General features: G+C 46.0%; 1 protein-coding gene across 2 annotated transcripts in view; it reads right to left on the bottom strand.

Annotated features, from left to right (window-relative positions):
• Positions 1-25,291, bottom strand: part of stk11ip (serine/threonine kinase 11 interacting protein) — a 129,107-nt gene that overhangs the window by 71,876 nt on the left and 31,940 nt on the right. For both annotated transcript variants that reach the window (XM_087989370.1, XM_087989371.1), the window contains exons 3-16: positions 24,741-24,943; positions 23,838-23,912; positions 18,253-18,348; positions 14,247-14,354; positions 13,415-13,486; positions 12,894-13,023; positions 10,920-11,023; positions 10,459-10,548; positions 8,826-8,867; positions 8,036-8,191; positions 6,355-6,436; positions 4,425-4,805; positions 3,494-3,678; positions 594-704 (exon numbers count right to left, since the gene is read on the bottom strand). In XM_087989370.1, coding sequence (XP_087845496.1) covers positions 594-704; positions 3,494-3,678; positions 4,425-4,805; positions 6,355-6,436; positions 8,036-8,191; positions 8,826-8,867; positions 10,459-10,548; positions 10,920-11,023; positions 12,894-13,023; positions 13,415-13,486; positions 14,247-14,354; positions 18,253-18,348; positions 23,838-23,912; positions 24,741-24,943 — 1,835 coding nt within the window. The remainder of the gene's footprint in view (positions 1-593; positions 705-3,493; positions 3,679-4,424; positions 4,806-6,354; positions 6,437-8,035; positions 8,192-8,825; positions 8,868-10,458; positions 10,549-10,919; positions 11,024-12,893; positions 13,024-13,414; positions 13,487-14,246; positions 14,355-18,252; positions 18,349-23,837; positions 23,913-24,740; positions 24,944-25,291) is intronic.

Below are 25,291 nucleotides of genomic sequence, written 5' to 3'. Positions count from 1 at the left end.
ATCAAGGAATACGGGGGAGGGGGCACGAAAGAAGCAGGAACAGGCTGTCGAGCTGAGCGATCAGTCATCGATCAGCAGATTTGAAGGGCTAAATGGCCTACTCCCAACTCCTATTTTCTACGCTTAAGACTCAACTACAATGCTCTGGGTGCATAGACCAGACTGCATTTGGATGGTGGATTTACCTCTTTAAAGAACTAAGTATGCCACTGGAAATTTTAAATATGTGACTGATGTGTTTTTGTTAATCAACTGGCAAATATCAATTCTCATTTGTAGAAGAGATTTCCATATTTTGTGTGAGTGAGAGATAGTGTGTATTGAGAGAAAGGTTGCCAAATTTCACTCCTGAAACATTCAGATCTGACACTCGTTTTATACTCCCCAACCAACTGAAATAATTTCGCTCTCTTCCAGTTGGCAGGTTGTAAACTTGATCAAATCACACGACATCTAAATTCCAGGGAAAACAACCCTAGGTTTGCGTAACTCAATTTGTGGCAGCTAGGTATCAACCGGTTGAAACTATGCTGCACTCCCTCCAAGGTCATTAACATTTTCTGATGTCTGGTAATGCTCTGTTCCACACTCACCTCAGAGGCATCCTGGGGATTCTTGTCCAGGATCACGTACTTCCTCTTGCGTTTGTCCCTGCGAATGTAACTGAAGGAACACTCCACTGCCGGGAGAGCCTGTCCTCTGCTCTGCCGAGAAAGGCAAGACTCAGAATTATTTTCCTGAAATAAAGAAGATCAGGTTATGACTGGGCCTCGGCTGCAGTTGGGTTGGGTTCGGGGTGTGTGGGTTTGGTGAGGGGAGATAGAAAAAGGAAGTGAAAAACACAGCTGGTATAAGCTTGCTGTGCGGGGAAGTCTGGACGGCTTTGCATCCATTTGTCGTACAAGAGTCCCGCTCAGCCCAGGTCAGAAAAGGGACAGTACAGAGCAAGGCCATTGGTGGGAGGCTCAGAACCTCCCTTGGGATGAGCTGGTGGATAGGTTCAGGGTTCAGGCACTGGAAAATGCTGAACTAGCTACTTGACCTTTCTGAATCTGAGATGAGATGAGCTACAAACAGAGAAAACAGGAACAGAGGCAGGCCAGTTGAGTCTGCTCCGTAATTCAATGCCTGACCATTTATTGCAGTCAAGAGTGTGATGCTGGAAAATCACAGCAGGTCAGGTAGCATCCGAGGAGCAGGAGAATTGACATTTCGGGCAAAAGCCCTTCATCAGGAATGAATGGACTGATGAGGGTTTTGCCCCCGAAACGTCAATTCTCCTGCTCCTCAGATGCTGTCTGACCTGCTGTGATTTTCCAGCGCCACACTTTTTGACTCTGATCTCCAGCATCTGCCGTCCACTTTCTCCTCCCTGGTCATCGGGAACATCCTGTGTTTATCCTGTCTAGTCCTGATGGAATTTTATAAGTTTCTATGAAACGCCCCTTATTCTTCTGAACCCCAGTGAATGTAGTCCTAACTGATCTGGTGTCTCTCCATTTCTCATGTTAAGAATGAGAAATAAACCAACATTGAAATGCAGGAAATGGCCATTCAGCCCCTCAAGCCTGCTTTGTCCTTCTAGATTAGATTAGATTACTTAGTGTGGAAACAAGCCCTTTGGCCCAACAAGTCCACACCGACCCTCTGAAGAGCAACCCACCCAGACCCATTCCCTTACATTTACCTCTTCACCTAATACTGTGGGCAATTTCCCATGGCCAATTCACCGAACCTGCACATTTTTGGACTGTGGGAGGAAACCAGAGCACCCGGAGGAAACCCACGCAGACACGGGGAGAATGTGCAAACTCCACATAGACAGTGGCCTGATGCAGGAATTGAACCCGGGTCTCTGGAGCTGTGAGGTAGCAGTGCTAACCACTGTGCCACTGTGCTGCCCGTGCTGTCTAGATTGTGACTGGTCATTGATCTCAATGCTATTTTCCCACAATGCCTCCAGAACTCTCAATATCATTAGTATCTTGAAAACTTTCGATCTTAGTGTAGAATCATTGAACCACCATAGATTCCAAAGATTTACTACCTACCATGTTTAAAAAACAACTCAAAATTATTTAAGAAGGTGCCTTCCAAACTGCTTCCAGAAGGGGAATGGGCAGCAGAAATAAATGAACACTACCACCTACAAGCTCCCCTCCAAGCCACTCACCATCCCTGACTTAGAAATATAACCACTATTCCTTCACTGTCACTGGGTCAAAATCCTGGAATTCCCTCCCTAACGGCATCGAGGGTCAACCCACAGCACATGACAGCTCACCACCTCCTTCTCCAGGATATTAAGGTTTGGACAATAAGCCCAGCCAGCAACACCCACATCCTGTGAATTAATTACAAAAAGGTTTGCTGCTATAAAACATAAACTGAGTTTAATGTTGATGCAGAAATCTCCCTTTCACACATGCCAGCTTATACCTGGTGTGTTAGTGTTGAACATACAAGGAAGGATGTGAATGAGTGAGTGAGTGATTAATCTTTCCCCAGGGGCACCTTTCAGAGGTAACAAGTGATCCAGTGGGTGCGCAATACCAACTGTGCACTGGCCATCCTTTACAGATGCTTTCGGTGATGGAGAGAGAGGCTAACATCTGCAGGTCTGTACCTGATGCTCATTCTCAGCCAGTGACCTAAAAGGGAACCGAATGTACAAGAGACATAACACTCCAGTGCACCTTTGTCTCATCACTGACAAATCAGAATATGTTTGATCAAAAATCGACCAACTTGTTTCATATGTTCTTAAACGGAATCACATTCTGCCACGGCTCCTTCAAAAAGTAGACCAGTCCCAGGGTGTTTATCGCTGAAAGATACCGTTCAGAGAATGATCTGGAAGTAAGGTGCTGCATTAAAAAGGTGCACAGGGAGAGGCCCCCCCTGTGACAAAGCAAAAAGATGCACTGCAGGCAAGTCCGTTGAGAAGAGAGATATTTAGAGATACACTGCTATTGTAAACAAGAGGACCAGACCATCAGGATCATTTTCATCAGAATGAAGGCCCTGCAATTTACTTGAACTTTTTTGGATTCGTTGGGCAGGAAGAGGAGAAAGAGTAAGTTTGTCACGACAGTGATTCTTAGCAAGATTGTTGAGGGGCTGCAGGATTCAACCTCGGATCCAGAGAACCATAGGAAAAGGAGAATTTCCTTTTTAAAGCAGCATGTGATGACACGTTGGAATGTATAGCCAGAGGAGCCCTGAAGCAGCTTCAGTAGTAAACTTCCACAGGGAATTTGCAAAGGAAGTGCAGAAGGGAATATTGCAAGATGACAGAGAAAGTGCAGGCCAGTGGGACTAATTGGATAGCGCTTTTGAAGAGTTACTACAGGGACAGTGGGCTGAATGATCTTGTGTCTGTGTTGTACCATTCTACGCAATTTAAACCAAGATCCTGAGGGCAACTCAAGTCTGCAAGAGCAGAAACCACCCGTAGCAGGTAAATCTGGCAACCTCTCCAGAACTGGCTTACCTCCCAGAACTCTTCGGAGGTATGGATGGCTGTCAGGCTGCTCAGCTCCAGTTTCTCCAGGACGTCTGCATTCATCAGGTCCACCTCCAGGAGCTGGTCCTCTGTCACTCTCAGGAACATCCAGCTGCTTTCCAACTCAGGCTCCTCCTCCACCAACCGGCCAACGATGAAGGGCTGGCAGACATCTAACAGTGCGGACAGAAAGACAGACTCTGTCTTTTACACAATAACCTTTCAACAGGACGTCCCAAAAGCGCTGCACAGCCACTGCTGGATTCTCTCATTCAGCTAAACACCAATGAGTATAGATTTTCTCATCAAACCCTTCAACCCTGGAATCAGCTGAGAAACTGACTCATAAATGTTTGCCATACATTCAAACCCCTCCTTAAACAAGGAGAGCAAAACTGTACAAGAGGCTTCCAGGTCTCACTATGGCTGTGTACAATCGCAGCAACACTTCCCCACTTTTATATTTTATTCCTTTGGCATTAAAACAGCTACATTCCATTAATCTTCCCAATTACCTGCATACTAACTTTTTGTTACTCCTGTACGTGGACACCCCGATCCCTCTGAACCTCAGTATTTTGAAATCTCTATATAAATAATATGCTGCTCTTCTCTTTTTCCCTGTTCAAGTGGACAGACTCATTTTTCCACATTATACTCCACCTGACATATATCTGCCACTCACTGAACCCATCAATATCCCTTTACAGACTCATGAGCTCTTCATAACTTACTTTCTCACCCATCCTCGCTTTATTTAAATGTTACATTTGCTCCCAAAATCCAAGTCACTAAAATAGATTGCAAATAGTTGATTACCATTTCCCAGTATCTTTTACTGTACGGTTACTAATTCACTGTCTCTCATTGGACATCTCTACATCAGGAAGGGCTATGTCCCCAACACTTTGAATTGTACCTCTCACTGTCTCCTCCTCCTCCTCTTCCTGTGTCTCCATTAGTGACACAGAATTATTCAAATAAGCTCCTTCTTCAGAAGCGAGATAGCTGGAGGAGGCACATTCATCCTGGTTGCTGACCGGGGCCAGCAGAGTGGTCTCGTTGCTCCTGGCATGGTCTCCTGAATCCTCGGAGGCAGCGTCCAGGCTGCTTCTGCGATGGAAGATGCTGGAGGAGCTGTCGGCTTCATCCTTGCCAGGGGTGTTGGCCACCTCAGAGTTGCCCGTTTGCACCTCACTGGGACTGTTCAGGTGATGCTGATAGCGCAGCCAATCGTCCCCAATCTGACCACGGAGCTCATCCATCCTCTTGATGTCCTCCTGGTGTTGCAAGACAACATCTGCAGAGTGACCAGGAATGAATGACAAAGCAGTTTTACAAACAGAAAAATTGGCCGTAGGACCGTCAGACATAGGAAAAAGATAAGCTGTTCAACCCTTGATTCTGCTCTCCCATTCAAAGGGCTCATGGTTGATTCGACATTCTTCATGTCCACTTTTATGCCCTTTCCCCACAACCCTTGAAGGTCCCTCTGAAGAATCTATCTCAACCTTAAATATACACAAAGACTTTGCCCCACAGCTCTCTGTGGCAAGGAGCTCCAAAGACATTCAATCCTCAGAAGAAATTCCTGCTCACCTCAGTCTGAAATTGGCATCCCTTTAATCAGAGACAATGTCCTCTGGACCTAGACTCTACCATGAGAGGAAACATCCTCTCAGCAATTATCCTGCCAAGCCCCTTAAGGATCTAATAGGTTTCAATGAGATCACCGCTTATTCTTCTAAACTCCAGTGAGTACAGTCCCAACCTGTTTAACCTTGGGTCATAGACAGTCCCTCCCACCCAACAAATCATTTTGCCCATTTCTGTATTACGTATTCTATAGGCAGACTTTCCCTGTAGAAAAGGAGACACTGGAATAAAAATAGTCATCAGCCCTCCAACCTATTCAATTATTCAGTATGATTATATAAAAGCCAAATCACTGCGGAAGCTGGAAATCTGAAATAACACAAACTGCTGGAGAAACTCAGCTGCAGTGTCCCACGTCACTTTCTTTCTGGTTGTACGAGTACTCGAGGATTGTGCCTCTGGGCCGCAATGCTGGGCCAATGCCAATCACCATGCAAAAGACTCTGGGACAGCTGCACGTGCGGTTTAGAGAGAACATCACTCAGCAGGTCTGGCCACATCTGTGGGGAGAGAGTGAGAGAGCGAGAGATCCAAGCCCAGTATGACCCCTCTTCAGAGCTTCTCTTTACCCTGTTCTGAAGAGGAGTCGTGGTGGACTCAAAACGTTAAGTTTCCCTCCAAAGGTACTGCCAGACCTACTGAATTTCTCCAGCACTTTGTTTTTAACGCCATTAAATCATTACTGATGCATACTAGTGTGACTAAGAGGTAAAACACCAGTTCTATTTCATCCAGTCTTTGAGCATTGCAATATTAGATTAGATTAGATTACTTACAGTGTGGAAACAGGCCCTAACAAGTCCATACCAACCCACTGAAGCGCAACCCACCCAGACCCATTCCCCTGCATTTACCCCTTCACCTAACACTACGGGCAATTTAGCATGGCCAATTCACCTAACCTGCACATTTTTTGGACTGTGGAAGGAAACCCACGCAGACACGGGGAGAATGTGCAAACTCCACACAGTCAGTCGCCTGAGGCGGGAATTGAACCCGGGTCTCTGGCGCTGTGAAGCAGCAGTGCTAACCACTGTGCCACCCATAAACTCCTTCCTTCGGTCTGCAAGGGATCTGAACCACCCTGCTCACCCACATTTTTGGCAATTTAAGCATTCATTTGAACAATTCCAATTTTGTACATCTCCACGTCCCTTCTGTCAGCTTGTGGCCCAGATCTCCAAAACACTCACGCGATATGACTGGAGTATTCGGAATATCCTTGTCACTGTCACTTGGCTCCGAGATACTGGCAGTCCGCACCTTGATCTTACTCTGCAATGGGTGTGAGGTTGGTATCCAATAAAGGAAAAAAAACAGTAAAACCTGGTCAGTTTGATTATGTAGGATATGGGCACTCCATCTAAAGCTCAGAAACATACCAGCCATTCAACCCAAGCAGTCTATGTTGATGTTTATGCTCTCAACATATTTTCAATCTTCTTTCCTCATGCTTTTACCTAGAATCATTACAAAACATCTCCCCATCCTTGTTTCACCTTCTCTAACGCGGAGTTGCACACTCCCGCCGCTCTGAGTTTCCCATTGGATTAGTTAATGACCAAAGCCTACATTTATGACATTGGTGGTGTTCAACAGTTCCAGAGGTTGGAAACATTTTCTCTACATCCTGCCCATCTAATGTTTTTATAGAATTAGAAAGGTGTTGGCGGAAGTACACCACAGGCTCATACACAAATTCAACATCTTGCTTTTGGTACGCCAATTTAAGTGCATGGTCAAAGTAGGTTTTATGATGTTATGAAGATGTAGGTGTACTGTACCTTTAAGAAAGTTAAAAGCTAGTAGAACTATCTGACAGTACCAAGTGTTCTGAATAAAAGTATAATGTAACATTTGGTTGAACAACTCAATTAGCTGGTTGCCTGGAGACAAAAACAAATTCGAATTTAGCCAATCAGTTTAAGTTATACCCCAATCCAGTTTGAATTGGGTATATTGACAATCTTAAAAGCCAATGACACAATCCGATGCTTGGGGGGGGGGGGGGGGGGGGGGGGGGGTATAAGACCAGGGAAAATTGAACAGTTGGAAGGAGAACTGCCAAGCCACAACCATGTAAAGACTACCCAAAAGTAGCTCTCTTAAAATGTACCTTTATCGATCAGTAACCTGTGAAGCAGACTCCCCAGAAGAAAAGACAGGAATACAGAGAAGAACCGAAAGCTGCCTGATTTTGAGATAAGAAGTTTTGTTTTGTAAATCCATAATTGGAATTTTTATCAGACTAGTATTATAGAAGGGAAAGTAAAGATAGGTTAGAGGAAGGAGTTGTAAATTGTTGTCAGTTAATTATTCTCTGTTACACTTGAATTTCTACTTTAGGTCTTGGCTCTCAAATTTTCACAGATTACTGCATGGGATAAATCTTTTCTGTGTTGGTTTAAATTAAGCTGGAGAGTTTACACCGTGTGGTAACAATGATGACAGAATGCCTGGATGGGTGCAACTCCAACAACAAAGCAGCAGCTCGGCATCATCCAGGATAAAGCCATGTGCTTCCATCACCTTCAACATCCACTCCCCCCTCTACTGATGCTCAGTACGCACTGCCACTACCTACAAGATGCACTGCAGGAATTCACCAAGGCTCCTTAGAAAGCACCTTCTAAAACCACATCCACTTCCATCGATAAGAACAAGGGTAGCAGATACATGGGAAAACCCGCCAAGTTCTCCTCCAGGACACACACCACCCTGACTTGGAAGTAATCGCTGTTTCTTTAGTGTCACCAAATTAAAATCCAAGAATTTCTGCCCTAATGGCACAGTGGGGATAGCCACACCACATGGACTGCCAGCCAGCAACACTCACATTCTATGAATGAATATGTAAAAAGTTGAAGCATTTACCTTTTTGCGGGTGATTGGTCTGGCACTGCTGGCTGATGAGTATACACTGTCACTGCGGTTACTGGTCAGCGAAGATTCCAGAACATTCCTGAGCGTGCTATTCCGGGAAGAGTGGCGCATTGACTGTCCAATTAGCCGGCCAGACTTTGGCAGGTACTGCAAAAGGGAAGGTCATGACATTTCAGGATTGTAGTAGAGAGGGTGCAGATGACGTCAGAGAATGGTCAGAAGGAGGAGGGACCTCAAATGTTGGGATTTTCTCTCCTTAAGAGAGAATCAAAGGGGTTTGATACAGATATTATTCAAACTTATGAATAAGGAGACTTCAACCCTTTCAAGCCTGCTCAGCCATTCAATAAGAGTTCCCATCTACCTTAAGAATCATTCACCCCATAGTTAACATGAATCTACTGTCCTCTGCTTTAAAAACATACAAAGATTCTTTTTCAGGAAGAGGGGCCCAAAAACTAATTTCTTTTTCTGTCTTAAATGGGTGACCTATTCTAAGGCACTTACCTCAATTGAGACCAGGTGATGTACCTGTTCTGGAAGTGCTTGATAGGGACAGTGTAGAGGGAGCTCTCCTCTGTATCTTACCTTGTGCTGTCCCTGTCCTGGGAGTGTTGGATAGGGACAGCATAGGTGAGCTTTACTTTGTATCTAACCCAGTGCTGTCCCTATCCTGGGAGTGTTCGATGGGGCTTTCAGCTGAATTTAAGAGTGTAACCTTTTGTCACGTGGATGCGCAAAGGACCGACAGAAGACATTTCACTCTTGATGGGGTACTCACCGTGAGTTCTGCCATAGTCAATGGTTCTCCATCCAAAATCAGCTGCGTAGGAACAAACAGAAGAGTCAATAATATACCAATGACGCAATCAGAAAGGGACAGTGTGAACTCATAAATTCTCAATGTTACTCACATCCTTCCTGCACCTAGTCTGTCCAGCCATTCTAGAATTTTATACCTTCCAATCAGATCCCTTCTCATTCTTGTGAACTCTAGTGAGTACAGACCAATCTCTGCTCACAGAGCAGTCCTGTCATCCCTGGTATCAGCCTAATGAACTTTAGTTGTACCACCTTTTTAACAAGTACATCCCCCTCTGAGGGAGGGAGACCAAAACAGTGCACAAAATACTCCAAGCCTTGTATTACTGCAGGAAGACCTTGCGTTTCAACTCTACTGTCCCATCCACTCCCCATTTCTCTCGATTCTGAGACACCAAAAACTTGCTTTTCCCAGATTTAAACATATCCACAAATGGATCATTCACATTCGCGAAAATGGCAGGACAGCAGAAGGCCAAATCACATTTGATCAGTTTCTCCAGCACAGAAAACTATCACAGCAATACCACATGAACACAAAAACAAGAGCAGGTCACTTGGCCCTTCGAGCCTGATCTGCCATTCAGTAAGATTATGGCTGATCTGACTTTAACCTCAATTCTTCAGTATTGCATATCCTCAATAATCTTCTTGGTAAACAAGAATCAAACTACATCGGTCTTAAAAATATTTGAATATTCAGCACCTTTTGAGGAAGGGAATTCCAAAGATTGTCAAATCCTGCAGAAGAAAAAATGTTTCCTCATCTCTATTTTAAATTATGACCCCTTGTTTTTACAGGTGCATTTGCTGACACCAGCACACGGGTGCACTGTCCTGCTTTAAATCATCTCCATGCATACAAACAGACTGGGGAGAGAGAAAGAGAGAGAGAGAGAAAGGAGGGGATTGGACATGGAAGAAGGCAGAGGAGGGGAAAGCGCCTCCCAGATCCTGGGCCCTCCTGGTCGGCCCCCCACTTCTCTCACATTCTGGGCCCACCTTGTCATCATCCACCTCACCACGCCCCCTAGCTCCAGCACCTGACCCCCTCTTGCCTCCAGGCATTCCCCCTATCCAAGGCTTCTCCCCACTCAACCCTATTTCGAAACTGTATGCTCTTTTCTGCACATGTACATTACTGCCTTTGCGCATGATATCGCATAACTTGTAAATGATGGTGTATTGTGTACATGTGTGTTCCAGAAATAGCACATATGCAGCTGCCTGCAGTTGCAGGTATCAGTGAACACTGTCCATTTTTAATCTATGATCCTTGGGTCCGGATTCTCCCACAAGAGGAAACATCCTTTTCCATGCCAACCCTGTCATCACATCCTCTCAGGATCTTACATGTTTCAATCAAGTATTCTCTGACTCTAAATTCCATCTATCCAGCCTTCCCTCATCAGGTAATCCAGAGTGATTGAAGGCAAAAGGTGGTGAATGGATTGCACAAAGCCAAACCCAGTCCCCAGAAACATTCCAGCACGCTGCTGCTGCTGCTCCTCCCCAGCAACTCAGGAAATGACCCGAGTAGCAATGAGAGACTCCAAACTCTAACCAGCTCAGTGTTACCCATGGACACTTACCCGCATGAAGGCAGCTTTGGGGGAAAGGTGATAGATAGTACAGGGCCGATGGCGTCTTTGGTAACATACAGGATTCCCTTGAAGGAAGAGCTGTAAGACAAGATACTAGGCATTACACACCTGCTCTGAAGTTTTGTCAGATGGGGTGGACATGGGAAAATGGGATATGGAAGCAGAAGTCCACCCAAGAAATCCAGGTTAGCCCTGAATTTAGCAAACCTCTAATATAAGTCACCAGCCGCCTCAGTTACATGGCTATTGGTCTCAAAACAATTGCCCTCTGCAATAGCGAATCTTACTGTCAGGCATACTTTTTTGTACAGGAGACATGGCTCAGTTCCCTAATTAAAAAGTTCACCCATTCCCCACCGCGACACCAGTGTGGGATTGTGCAATCTCCCCCATCCTTCAGTGTTTCCCATCTTACTCACCCTCACTGTACTGTCAGTCACACCACCCACCTCCTTTAGGCTGTGTAGCTGGGACAGAGGAGCGAGCTGGGCATGCTCCGAGATCATGTTGTAGGCCAGATCCAGGTGTTTCAAGTGTGATAAATGCTCAACTCCTAAAAAAGGAATGAGATATCAGAAGATCAAAAGAAAGAACACTCTTGCCTTTATATAGCACTGCCCAGAAGCTCATGACATGTCAAAGTGCAGTTGTTGTAATCATGACCATACTGCCTGAAGTGGCAGTAACAATTTCAAAAAACTTTCCAAAGGAATTAAACACTCAACTATCTAAAAACTCATGACTTGGATGAAAGCACTGAAATTGCAAAGCTTTCTGATGACACAAAGATATGTCAGAAGATAAGTCATGAAGACAACATAAATAGTACCCATAGGTAAGCAAGAAGGCAAACATCCGACAGATGGAATGTAAAGTGGCAGTGTGAATTTGTCAATTTCTGCTTTCTCTCCACAGATGCTGCTAGCAATATCTGTTTCTGATTTCCAGCATCTGCAATCGTCAATTTTACCACTTTAGCAAAAAGACTACAAAAGCAGCACATTTTTTTTTAAATGGAGAGAGATGACAGAAGTCTGAAGCTCAGGTCTGCGTGGGCTGGTACATTCATTTTTCAAATTAATATGCAGGTACAACAAGTGATTAGCAAAACAAATTAATGGATTATTTCAAGGGAATGGATAATAAAAGTAGAGGTGTTTTGCTGCAGTTACAGAGGGCATTACTGAGACCACACCTGGAGTATTATGTACAGATTTTGATATTGACAGACAAGGACATCATTAGACGCAGTTCAAAAGAAGGTTTAAATTATCTGACCCTTGGGATCTGTTTTATGAGGGAAACTTGGACAGGCTGAGCCTATATGAGGGGGAGGTCGAGGGCTCAATTAAGGCATTCAAGCAGCCATTAGATACGGGAAAAGGCAGGAGATTGGCATTATGTGATAAAACTGACTCAGATTCCATGGGCCAAATGGCCTCCAGCTGGGTCAAAGCAAATCTATGATTCTGGAGGCAGGACTTTCACAACAGGAATAGTCCAGCAGCAGTGAACCGTCACACAAACCATGCCCCTTTCTGTGCAAATGGCTGCTGATTCCATATGGGCGATGGGATAGTGTGAGGAAGAGCTAACGTTTCGAGCGCTTCTTCAGAACCTAATGCTTCCAAGTAAACTATTCAGTCACGGGTGGGAACTCCTTGATGCCTCAGACGTGACCTCAGGATCAGAGAGTTTTTGGAGGGTTCGAAGCAGCAGGAAACTGCCCAGAGGATTCCACTTCCCGGGCAATTCCTGTTGGGTTAAAATTCCAGAACTCTCTCCCTAACAGCATTGACAGTCAACCTACACTAAATACAGTGCCAAGGTTCTGGGAGACAGCTCAGCGACAACTTCTCAAGGACAGTGAAGGGTGGGCAATACGTGCTGGCCCAGCCAGTGATGTCCACATCTCAAGAATGAATAGGAACGCATTGTCAGCTGCACTGGAACTTCTGAGAGGTCGCAACATGCATCCCTCAGTATATCCACACTTTACCTAGTGCAGAGATGAGGGAAATCGGTGACAAGGGGGAACCTAACAGGATAGATACTGAGAGGAAGAGCTATCCCTCATCGGGGTTGAGAACAAGAGACACCATCAGAAATCGGGGTTTCCTTTTTCTTTAAGAGGGAAAAAAGGGTCTCTGAACATTTGAGTCTGTGGAGGTGTTCCTGGAGAGTGAGGGGATGTCACTGAATATTTTAAAGCAGTGGTAGGTAGATTCTTGATGAACAAGGACGTCAAAGACTATAAGGGCTGGATGGGTTGGGTTGAGGCTACCATCAGCTATTATCTTACGAGCAGACAGAAGGGGCCGAATGGGCCATTCCTTCCCCAAAATTGTGTATTTGTAAATGATGTATTTGCAGACTCTCAACCACTGAAACTGAAAACCCCCAACACAGAGAGGTCAGCTTACCATTAATATTCTCCAAATTGTTGTTGCGCAGGAGCAGAGTGGTCAGCTGAACTCGGGAGCAGGAGCTGAAGACGGGCACTCTTTCCAGAAGATTGTAGCTCAAGTTAACATATTCCAGTTCTGACAGGGGCTGAGGATTGAGAAGGGGACAGTTAGAGTGTGCAGGAATCAATAAAAAGGAAGAGACTAACTGTGAGCACATGCAGCTGCAGGGCTATTTGTCCAAGTGTGGCAGTGTCCTATCTCCACAGCAACCATTAGCATTCAGGTCCCCATTATCAGTACTCCCCTTCCCCTCTTCAATAGTACTCCTGCAACGCTCACCTCAGCACCCTACATACTATCCAAAACGGATTGAATACAGCTTGAACCATATCTCCATTACTCATTAGCTTAGCTATCATCACACAAACCACATATCATTTCACATTAAACCTGAAACACATCCCTCCCCCAGCAACCCCTCTCCTCCAGAGGTGCTCATGTGCTATACAGCCCCCACAGTAGATGGAGTGCCTCACCTTGAGGTGCTCTGCACAGTCCCGTATTCGGTTATGACTCAGGTCCAGAATACGTAGCACACTGAGCAGGGCCTGTTGGAATGGGTTGGCAAAAAAAAAAAAAATTAGGATTCAGCAGGGGAACTGGTCCAGGAGAGAGATTACTGCATTTTCAGCAACACTGTCATGGACTTACAGCAACAGAATGGTGATGTTACAGGACAAATAGTCACGCTTCATCTAGAGACAAGTTTGACTTCCACCGGCAATGGGGATTTACTTCACAACAATAGCTAAAGGTGGGTAATAAATACTAACCAAATCAACGTTTGTTTAACGAATGAAAATTACCCTAGGTTGTGAAGAGAGGCTGGAACAGGAGCAAGTCTCAACTATATTCCTAATTCCCACAGCCCAAAAAAAATTTTCAATGGAGCTAGTGTGAAGGAAGCTTTACTTTGTATTTAACCTCATGCTGTACCTGTACTGGGAGTGCTTGATGGGTGTCAGTATAGTGGGAGCTTTATTTTGAATCCAATTCTGTGCTATCCTTGTCCTGGGAGTGGCTGATGGGAGCTTTACTTTGTATCTAACCTTGTGACGTACCTGGCCCTTGAAGTGTTTGATGTAAAGTGTTAAGTGTAAAGGGAGCTTTATTCTATCTAATCCTGTATTGTACTCAAAGCTGAAACAGGCTGGGTTTGATATCTAAATGTGCAGAACATAAAATTGACTGTGGGAGCCCCACAGCATAGGGGCTGAAACTGGACATGGGTAGATAAGCAACATGGGGCTATCTTATACCAACAGTGCATTTAGAGTCTCAGTAGAATGCCCCGGCAAATGGCCTTACCAGTGAGCTGTCCAGGGAGGTGATAAAGTTGTTGCTGAAATTGAGCGTGTGCAAATCAAGCCAGGGGAGTGCAGAGCTCAGGTCCCCACCGCAGACCGAGATAATTTCCTGCATTGGGGAAAGGGTGGGGTGGGGAAGATAACAGGAAAGAGACACACACACACACGGGGAGTGAGAGGGTAGAACAGACAGACACAGGTGGGAGAGAGACACACGGGGAGGGTTTGGGGGGAAGAGAGAGAGACACAGGCGGGTGGGAGAGGGAGCAACGGCAAAGAAATGGAGAGAGCAATAACACAGTTAGAGAAGAGCTAATTTAGAGGCTGTTCCTCCTTCCTCCAGGTCATCACTGAGCTTAGGGTTGAAAGGGCCTGTTCTGCACTGTATTGCTCTATATGAAGGAAATGTCCTGCTACCAGAATCACCACCACTCACTGTGCACCAGACAAGCATGATGGTAATCAGACCAGAGTCCAACCTGTTTTTTTCTTAAGAAGCCTGGACTTCAGTAAGGCCTCTAACGAGGGCCCACGTGGAGAGCTGGTCCAAAAAGGTAAGAGTCACTAGGATCCAATGCAAGTTGGCAAACTGGATCGAAAAGTGACTAACAAATGGGAGGCAATGGGTGATGGTGGAGGGCTGTTTATAATAATTCGAAGCCTGTGACAAGCAGTGTACCACAGGGGTCAGTGCTGGGACACTTTGCTGTTATGTATGTTAATGCTTTCTAAATAGGGAGAAAATTCAGAAATCTGAAGTACAAAAGGATTTGGGAGTCCTAGTCCAGAATTCTCTGAAGGTTAACTTGCAGGTTGAGTCGGTAGTTAGGAAGACAAATATAATGTTGACATTTATTCCGAGAGGACTTGAATATAAATATAAGGATGTACTTGATGCTTTAGAAAGCTTTGGTCAGACCACATTTGGAATATTGTGCACGGTTTTTGGCCTCATATCTCAAGGAGGAAGTACTTGCCCTGAAGCAGGTCCAGAGGAGATCCCCAAGAATGGTCCCAAGAATGAACAGCTTAACATATGAGGAATGCTTGAGGACTATATGCAATGGAATTTAGAAGGATGGGGGGGAGATCTGACTGAACTTACAGAATATTGAACAGCCTGGACATAGTGGATGCTGGGAAGATGTTTCCATTGGCAGGAGAGACAAGGGCCTGAGGGCATAGCCTTAGAGTGGTGAATCTATGGACCTCATTGCCACAGAAGGTTGTGGTGGCCAGGCCATTGAGATTTAAAACTGAGATAGATAGGTTCTTGATTAAGGGGATCAAGGGTTATGGGGAGAAAGCGGGTTGAGAAATGTATCAGCCATGATTGAATGGCAGAGTAAACCCGATGGGCTGAATGGCCTAATTCTGCTTTTATGAGTGCTGGAGGCTGGGGGGTAACCTTAGAGGTTTATAAAATCATAAAGGGCAAAGACAGGGTAAATAGACAAGGTCTTTTCCCTGGGGTGGAGCAGCCCAGAACTAGTGGGCATAGGTTAGGGAGAGAGGGGAAAGATTTAAAAAGGGACTTCAGAGGCAACTTCCTCATGCAGAGGGTGGTGCGTGTGGGGAATGAGCTGCCAGAGGAAATGGTGGAGGCTGTTACAAATATAGCATTTAAAACGCATCTGGATAGGTAATTGAATAAGGAGGCTTGAGGGGGATAGAAGCAAATGGGACTAAGTTAATTTAGGATATCTGGTCAGCATGGACAAGTTGGACCAAAAGGCCTGTTCCATGCTGTACATCTCTATGTCTCTGTGGTAAATTGGGCAGAACAGCAGCAGATGGAATTTAATCCAGATAAATGTCAGGTAGTCCACTCTAATAAGGGAATGTTTACACAATGAATGGTGGGTTCTTAGGGAGTAATGAGGAGCAAAGGGACCTTGGTGTACGAGTCCATAGATCCCTGAAGGTGTCAGCACAGGTAGACAAGGTAGTGAAGACAGCATACAGGATGCTTGCCTTCATTAGCTAGGGGGTAGAATACAGGACCAGAGCGATCTTGTAACAACTTTATATAACATTACTGAGGCCACAGACGGAATACTGTATGTAGTTCTGCTCACCACACTATTAGAAGGACATGACTGCATTGGAGAGGATGCAGAGGAGATTAACCAGGATGTTGCCTGGGATGGAAAGTCTCAGTTATGAGGAGAGACTGGACGGGCTGGGTTTGTTTTCCTTACAGCAGAGGCAGCTGAGGGGTAGGGAGTAGGAGTATCTTTGTTATTCATTCGAGGGATGTGGGTGTCGCTAGGTAGGTCAGCATTTACCACCCAGAGAGCAGTTAAGCGTCAACCACATTGCTATAAATCTGGAGTCTTATGGAGGCCACACCAGGTAAGGATGGCAATTTCTTTCCCTCAAGGACATTAGGGAACTGGATGGGTTTTTCCAACAAGTGACAATGGATTTATAGTTATCATTGGACTATTAATTCCAGTGATTTTCTTTTTAAATGAATTCAAATTTTGCCATCTGCAGTGGCAGGATTTGAACCTGGGGCCTCCAGAGCATTACCACGACCTCTGGATTAATGATAATGCCACTACGCAATTGAGATACACAAAATTATGGGAGGCATAAACAATAGATCATGTGAATCTTTACCCCCATGACAGCTGCTAGTATTTAAATTCGAATAAAATGATTGAAAACTGTAACAAAATACAATGACGTGGTTACAAGATGATCAAAGCTAAGATCTAAATAATGAGTATGCCACTTCTCAAAAAGACAGGCAAGACCACAGGACATCAGTTTAAGGTGATACGTAAGTGGCTTAGAGAAGATAGGAGAATTTTGTTTTTTTTAAAACCTCAAAATGTGATATAAATATGGAACATGCTGCCTGAGGGGGTGGTGGAGTCAGGAACTCTCAAATATTTAAGCAGCATCTGGACCGGCACTTAAAATGCCACAGCAGAAGCAACCATGGTCCAAGTGCAGGTAAATGGGACTAGTGTAGTTTTGTGTTTGTTGGTCAGCACAGACATGGATGGTCGCAGGGCCTGTTTCTAGGCTGCATGACTCTGTAACCTCCATCACGAAGCCATGCTGTTTGATCAGATTATGTATTTCTAAATGCCATCTCACATCCTTTCTAACATTTTCCAAATAACAGAAGCTAACTGGCCTATAGTTACCTGAAATTTTCTCTCCCTTTTCAAATAAAGGTGTTACACTGGCAGGATTCCAATCCTCTGGACTTTTTAAAGGGGTTTTCCTAGATTATATTTTCAGAAACTGTCCCGAATACACTGTGAATCCTTCCTTATCAAGGTCTATCAGGGGCTGAGAGACTACATCCACCAATATCATCTTCCCATTGTTATTTTTTAACCTCCACACAGATAGATTCTACATCTTGCTTTTGCCTCTATTCCAACTAACAATACTATCTGCACCACCCTTTCCTTCTTTGTCTGTATTTTTGAGAAATCACATACTCCTGAATATTAAGATCCCAGCTTTGATCTACTTATAACCATATCACTGTAATGGTTGGAGTTTTCAATCAATTATTCAAATTTAAAGATGACACATATCATGGTGGGGTTTAACTGCAAGCCCCTGAACATTAGCTTGGCCCTCTGGATTATTAATCTAGAGATGTTAGCATTGGATCACCATCTGCCCTTAAAAATATTTCACAGGAAGTTCAATGATTCCTTGCCAATAATTTCAGTGTGAAAACACCACATAGCAACAGATATGCGCCGGGGAGGAGGTGCATGAGGGATGTTCATGTGTTATGGGGTAGAGGGGTAGGGGTGTGGGATGCTAGTCATGTGCAAATTGTTTGCCCAGTCCCTTGCATCCTATGAGTGTTTCCACTGCCAAAACAAAGTCACTAGCCAGCTGTAATGGACTTTTCAGCATGCAGAAGACAGGAAAGGCGCACCCTTTGCTTCTGTAAAATATCAGAAGGGGTCCATGTCTGATGGGCCCACCCTCACTCTGTTAGCATTTGATAGAGGACTTGGACTCACCTCAATTGTGTTGATGCAGCTTGAACATACAAGGATCTCAAGTCGCGTGTAGACAAATCGCAGCCCTTCCAGACAGTGAGGGGGTACCCGCTTCAACTGGAGAACAATAGCAGACTGAGGTGAAGGCTTTATCATGCGATTCAGAAAAAGACAATTTCTACTACATCAGGGCATCACTGATCAATATCATACAGGCTGTCATTGCAGTACACCTTACAATACCACCTCCAAACAATGTGCTTGGAATACAGTGACCCACTCTGTAAGAATGTGGAACTTTTCTACCTGTATTTAAACTTGCCCTAAGTCCTGATTCGCCCGTACTTCTGTGCTCACCAACCTACACTGGGTTCCTGGCTGAGCAACATTGCGACTTTAAATACATCACCCTCCTTTTCAAAGCTCTCCCTATCACTGTAACCTCTAACCACATAACTCAGATTTACCTAAGCGCCTTTAATTCTGACTTCCTGCACATCCTGGATTTTAATCGCTTCACCAATGACAGCTGCAACTTTCAGCTCCCTGAGTTCCAAGTTCTGGTCTCCCTGTTATAGGAAAGATATTATGATGTAAGTTAGCTTGCTGAGCTGGAAGGTTTGTTTTCAGATGTTTCGTCACCATGACTAGGTGACATCATCAGTGAGAGTCTCCAGTGAAGCGCAAGTGGTATGTCCCACCTCCCTATTTAGAAGTCTTGGTTTCTTAAAGTGGGTGATGTCATTTCCGGTTCCATTTTTCAAGGGAAGGTAAATGGGGTCTAAGTCTGTGTTTATTGATGGAGTTCTGGTTTGAATGCCATGCCTCTGGGAATTCTTGTGCGTGTCTTTGTTTCGCCTGTCCTAGGATGTCCCAGTCAAAGTGGCGTCCTTCTTTGTCTGAGTGTACGAAACTAGTGATAGTGGATTGTATCTTTTGGAAATATATTAAGTTCAAAGTTTGTGCGAAGATTTGTAGCTCGGGTGCTCGTTGTGGTTCTGTTCGCCGAGCTGGAAGTTTTTGTTGCAAACGTTTCGTCCCCTGGCTAGGTGACATCATCAGTGCTTGGGAGCCTCCTGCGAAGCGCTTCTTTGATGTTTCCTCCGGTGTTTATAGTGGTCTGTCCCTGCCGCTTCCGGTTGTCAGTTTTAGCTGTCCGCTGTAGTGGTTGGTATATTGGGTCCAGGTCGAATTGTTTGTTGATGGAGTTTGTGGATGAATGCCATGCCTCTAGGAATTCCCTGGCTGTTCTCTGTCTGGCTTGCCCTATGATAGTAGTGTTGTCCCAGTCGAATTCATGTTGCTTGTTGTCTGCGTGTGTGGCTACTAAGGATAGCTGGTCGTGTCGTTTCGTGGCTAGTTGATATATTAAGTTTCGAGAGTTTCGAGAGGGATAAGAAGAGATTTACTAGAATGTTGCCAGAAATGAAAGGTTTGAGTTATACATAGAGACTGAATAGGCTGGGACTTTCCTCACTGGAGCGTAGGGGGTTGACGGGTGACCTTATAGAGGTTTATAATATATGAGGAGTATAGATAAGGTGAACGGCAGGTGTCTTTTCCTTTGCGTGGGAAATTTCAAGACTAGGGATATATCTGAAAGGAGAAAGATTTTAAAAAGACATGAGGGACAATTTACCTTTTTTTTTTAAAAAGAGTGGTCAGCGTGTGGGATGAACCTGCAAAGGAAGTGGTGTATGGGAGCATAGTTACAACATTTAAAAGACATTTGGATAAGTAAGTGAATAAGACATGGGCCAAACACACTAGGTAGCCTGCCTCCGTAACCATCTCATCCCACATGGACTCCGGACCACCTTTAAACCAGCAGAGTTCGGACCCGAACAGGACAAACAGTACAGACTACAGATTCAAAAGCACCAGCAATGGTTCTCCTTCAAGATCCTCCCCTCCACACTCGCAGCAATGCGCCAGCACCTAACCTCTCTACAGTCAGCCCTACCTCAGCTGAGAGCCACACTCTCTCAGAATTGCAAAGGATCCACTCTGTACTACATCCTCAGGAGAATTCATACTCTCAACAAACAGTATTTCAATTCCATCTCAAACATCAAAAACTGTAAGTACAACAAACTTTTATCTACCCACCTCCATAACCAGCGCTCCTCAAACATTCCAGAAGATTCCCCTGGCCTCGGAACCTATTCTGCCATTAGCCATGCGACTGATGCAGCTGCCACCCCCACGCTGATTGATGATGTCACTTCCGCCTCCATCATGGCCACTCCCACAACCACTTCCACCCCTCACAATTCCTCATGCATCACATGTGACATCACTTCCGCCCCTCACATCATCGCTGATGCCACATGCTCAGTGACTTCCGCCATCCCTACTGCCGTTGTCACCACCACTTCTGCCCCCACCAGCGCCACTCACCTGCATTCTGCTGACATGCCCCCCATAGACCCCACTGTCACTATCCCCACACCCCAGAACCCCGAGGGGAACACTACCCCTGCTCATGACTCCACTCCCATTCCCCCCACCATCACACCCATTCCAGTTAGAGGTTCCGCCCCCACTCCCAGCTCTACACCCACACCAGATCCCAGCTCCCAGCCCTGCCGAGTTTTCACCATCCCCGCAGACCTCCCCCTCACTGAGGACGAACGATCAGTCCTCAGCAAAGGACTCCCCTTCATCCCCCTCCGTCCACGCATCAATGAATTTAATACAAGCCGTGACGTCAAACAATTCTTCCGTCGCCTCCGCCTCCATGCTTACTTTCACAATCAGGACTCCCGCCCATCTTCCGAGGATCCCTTTGCCCACCTCCAACACACTGCATCCACCTGGACACCCCGCACTGGCCTATTACCTGCTCTCGACCTCTTCATTTCCAACTGCTGCCGGGACATTAACCGCCTCAACCTGTCGACCCCCCTCCCCCACTCCAACCTCTCACCCTCACGACGCGCAGCCCTCCAATCCCTCTGCTCTAATCCCAACCTCACCATCAAGCCAACGGATAAAGGGGGTGCAGTGGTAGTCTGGCACACTGACCTCTACACCGCTGAAGCCAAACGCCAACTCGAGGACACCTCTTCCTACTGCCCCCTCGACCATGACCCCACCCCCCCATCACTAAACCATCATCTCCCAGACCATACAGAACCTCATCACCTCAAGAGATCTCCCACCCACAGCTTCCAACCTCATAGTCCAGGAACCCCGCACTGCCCGGTTCTACATCCTTACCAAGATCCACAAGCCTGACCACCCTGGCCGACCCATTGTCTCAGCATGCTCCTGCCCCACTGAACTCATCTCTACCTACCTCGACACTGTCCTATCTCCCCTAGTCCAGGAACTCCCCACATACGTTCGAGACACCACCCACGCCCTCCACCTCCTCCAAGACTTCCGTTTCCCCTGCCCCCAACGCCTCATCTTCACCATGGATATCCAATCCCTCTACACCTCCATCCGCCATGACCAGAGCCTCCAATCCCTCCGTTTTTTTCTCTCCAGACGTCCCCAACAGTACCCTTCCACCGACACTCTCATTCGTTTGGCCGAACTGCTCCTCACCCTTAACAATTTCTCCCTTGAATCCTCCCACTTCCTCCAGACCAAAGGGGTAGCCATGGGCACACGTATGGGCCCCAGCTATGCCTGTCTCTTTGTTGGCTACGTAGAGCAGTTGATCTTCCATAATTACACCGGCACCACTCCCCACTTCTTCCTCCGCTACATTGATGACTGCATTGGTGCCACCTCGTGCTCCCGCGAGGAGGTTGAGCAATTCATCAACTTCACCAACACATTCCACCCTGACCTTAAATTTACCTGGACCATCCCTGACACCTCCCTCCCCTTCCTGGACCTCTCCATCTCCATAAATGATGACCGACTTGACACTGACATTTTTTACAAACCCACCGACTCCCACAGCTACCTGGATTACACCTCTTCCCACTCTACCTCTTGCAAAAATGCCATCCCGTATTCCCAATTCCTCCGCCGGATCTGCTCCCAGGAGGACCAGTTCCACCACAGAACACACCAGATGGCCTCCTTCTTTAGAGACCGCAATTTCCCTTCCCACGTGGTTAAAGATGCTCTCCAACGCATCTCGTCCACATCCCGCACCTCCGCCCTCAGACCCTACCCCTCCAACCGTAACAAGGACAGAACGCCCCTGGAGCTCACCTTCCACCCTACCAACCTTCGCATAAACCAAATCATCCGCCGACATTTCCGCCAACTCCAAACAGACCCCACCACCAGGGATATATTTCCCTCCCCACACCTTTCCTCCCTCCGCAAAGACCGTTCCCTCCGTGACTACCTGGTCAGGTCCACACACCCCTACAACCACCCTCCCATCCTGGCACTTTCCCCTGCCACCGCAGGAACTGTAAAACCTGCGCCCACACCTCCTCCCTCACCTCTATCCAAGGCCCTAAAGGAGACTTCCACATCCAAAGTTTTACTTGCACATCCACTAATATCATTTATTGTATCCGTTGCTCCCGATGTGGTCTCCTCTACATTGGGGAGACTGGACGCCTCCTAGCAGAGCGCTTTAGGGAACATCTCCGGGACACCCGCACCAATCAACCACACCACCCCGTGGCCCAACATTTCAACTCCCCCCCCCACCCCACTCTGCCGAGGACATGGAGGTCCTGGGCCTCCTTCACCGCCGCTCCCTCACCACCAGACGCCTGGAGGAAGAAAGCATCATCTTCCGCCTCGGAACACTTCAACCCCAGGGCATCAATGTGGACTTCAACAGTTTCCTCATTTCCCCTTCCCCCACCTCACCCTAGTTCTAAACTTCCAGCTCAGCACTGTCCCCATGACTTGTCCGGACTTGTCCTACCTGCCTATCTCCTTTTCCACCTATCCACTCCACCCTCTCCTCCCTGACCTATCACCTTCATCCCCTCCCCCACTCACCCATTGTACTCTATGCTACTTTCTCCCCACCCCCACCCTCCTCCAGGTTATCTCTCCATGCTCCAGGCTCACTGCCTTTATTCCTGATGAAGGGCTTTTGCCCGAAACGTCAATTTCGAAGCTCCTTGGATGCTGCCTGAACTGCTGTGCTCTTCCAGCACCACTAATCCAGAGCTCTAGTTTAGTTTGGGATTATGGTTGGCATGGACTAGTTGGATTTAAGAGTCTGTTTCCATGCTGTATGAGTAATTCCCTCACTACACCACATCCACCTCACTTTCCTCATTCAAAATAGACCTTAAAACCTAACACTTTGACCAAGCTTTTGGTTGTTTGACCTAATGTAAAAGTGGGTGTCATACTGTGTCTGATGATGCATCTTGGGCTTGCTTAATTACTTTATATCCATGAGCTGCTATCCACACTGGGTTAGATCCCATACATTAGCGACAGCCAGATAGTGAGACACGGAAAGTCTGATGACATTAAAGGTGCTTTTTAAATATCAAGTTGATGCTGTGAATTGAAGGGTATTGCAGCTGAACAATCTCATCCATAGGGAGGAAGCAGCTGAGGTCAATGACTCCATCCCAGGAAGCTGTCTGCTACAGACAAACACACAGCAGAGCCACCCAACCAGTCACCCCGATTGGAAGGGAATGGCACAACATACATACCTCTAAAAATCGGAGAGATTTAAAAGCCATGATCTTCACAGGTGTCTGAAGTTTGGGACCCGGGGGATGTACCAACTGGAAGAGAAAAGATAGTATTTTTACAGAGATTGAGGAAGAAAAGATGCACATATAGCCCATTGCTCAACACAGACTGACTGTTCTCGCCTCACTCAAAAACAAGTGTGTGCAAACATCCTCCCAGAGCTCCCACCATTGATGCACGTATGTGCTCACCCACGTCCCTGTCTTCCTAACACCCTCCCACAAATGTGTACATCAGTCTCTCGCCCCCCCACGGGCCAAATCGGTCTGATAATGCCAAGGAAAGACTTTTAAAAAAATTGAAGTTACTGTAATGTTCCACAAATGCAGGTAAAATAATTTTTCACTGTTCCATTCATAGAAATAGCTGCCAAATGACAGAGGTGCTACCATTTCACTTGCTTGCCCCCCTAGTGCCTGGACTGTATTCTAGATTCTGCACCAGATAACACAAGAGAGCAGAAACCCAGTTATTGGAAACACTTGGAGAGCTTTCTGACGTCAGGATTCTAAAACACAATAGTGTAAAGGGAGCTTTCCTCTTTATTTAACCCTGGACTGTTCCTGTCCGGGAGTGTTTGATGGGGGGGGGGATGGGGTTAGTGTAGCATAGAGAGAGCTTTCCTCAGCATCTAAGCCCATGCTGTCCATGGAAGTGTTTGATAGGGACAGCATAGAGAAAGTTTTGCTATCTCGATGAAAATAAACTTTACAAAAGCTTCTGTACACAATCTAAGAAGATCAGAAAGACTTTTCCGAGCGGGAAGAAAACATGATCAATGATGTCATCAATGAAAATTCAAGCCACAGTCTTAAAATCCATGAGCATACAGAAAATAAAACGTGCAAAGTTTCACCAACCTTCAGCGAGACGGTTTTCTGTAGAACATCGAAAAGGAACTGCACCTCAAGGACGGAGACAGTATCAGAAGGGTGGGAGGGCAGTGCGATGAACCCATGCTGGTACTTGCGTGGCAGGAGGTGCTGCTCAAAGAGATTGTGGAGGAGCTGGAGGCCAACAGTTAACAGCGACAGAGTACTTGTCCCATTCAGTACAGAGTCACCTGGACAAAGGGCACCAGAGACACATTCACATATGTAACAAAGCTGCTGGTAAGTGGGATACCCTCATGAACCAAGATAGGGACCCCTCAACTCCTGTGAGGAACATACTGCTGCATCAAGTGGGCTGGACAAAATGTTCCTGATCCTTAATCCAAGGAGGAATGAGACAGAAACCAAAGCTGGCCACACGGACATTGAGTATTCTTCACATTCTGCAAAAACCAGTTATCATCTGGAACTACTCTACCTTCCCTCACCAATTACACATTCATAATTTCCTCAGATTCCGAAGATCTGTTAATTTAAGGTTGCGATTATACTCAATAATAGTGTTCACTGTTTTCTGG

This window comes from Chiloscyllium plagiosum, unplaced genomic scaffold (assembly GCF_037043375.1).
Source record: "Chiloscyllium plagiosum isolate Xiang-an unplaced genomic scaffold, Cpla_swu_hap1 HiC_scaffold_7, whole genome shotgun sequence".
NCBI classification, from domain to species: Eukaryota; Metazoa; Chordata; class Chondrichthyes; order Orectolobiformes; family Hemiscylliidae; genus Chiloscyllium; species Chiloscyllium plagiosum.
The sequence above is the reverse complement of the archived record's forward strand: the minus strand, read 5'-3'. Positions and strand labels throughout refer to the sequence as shown.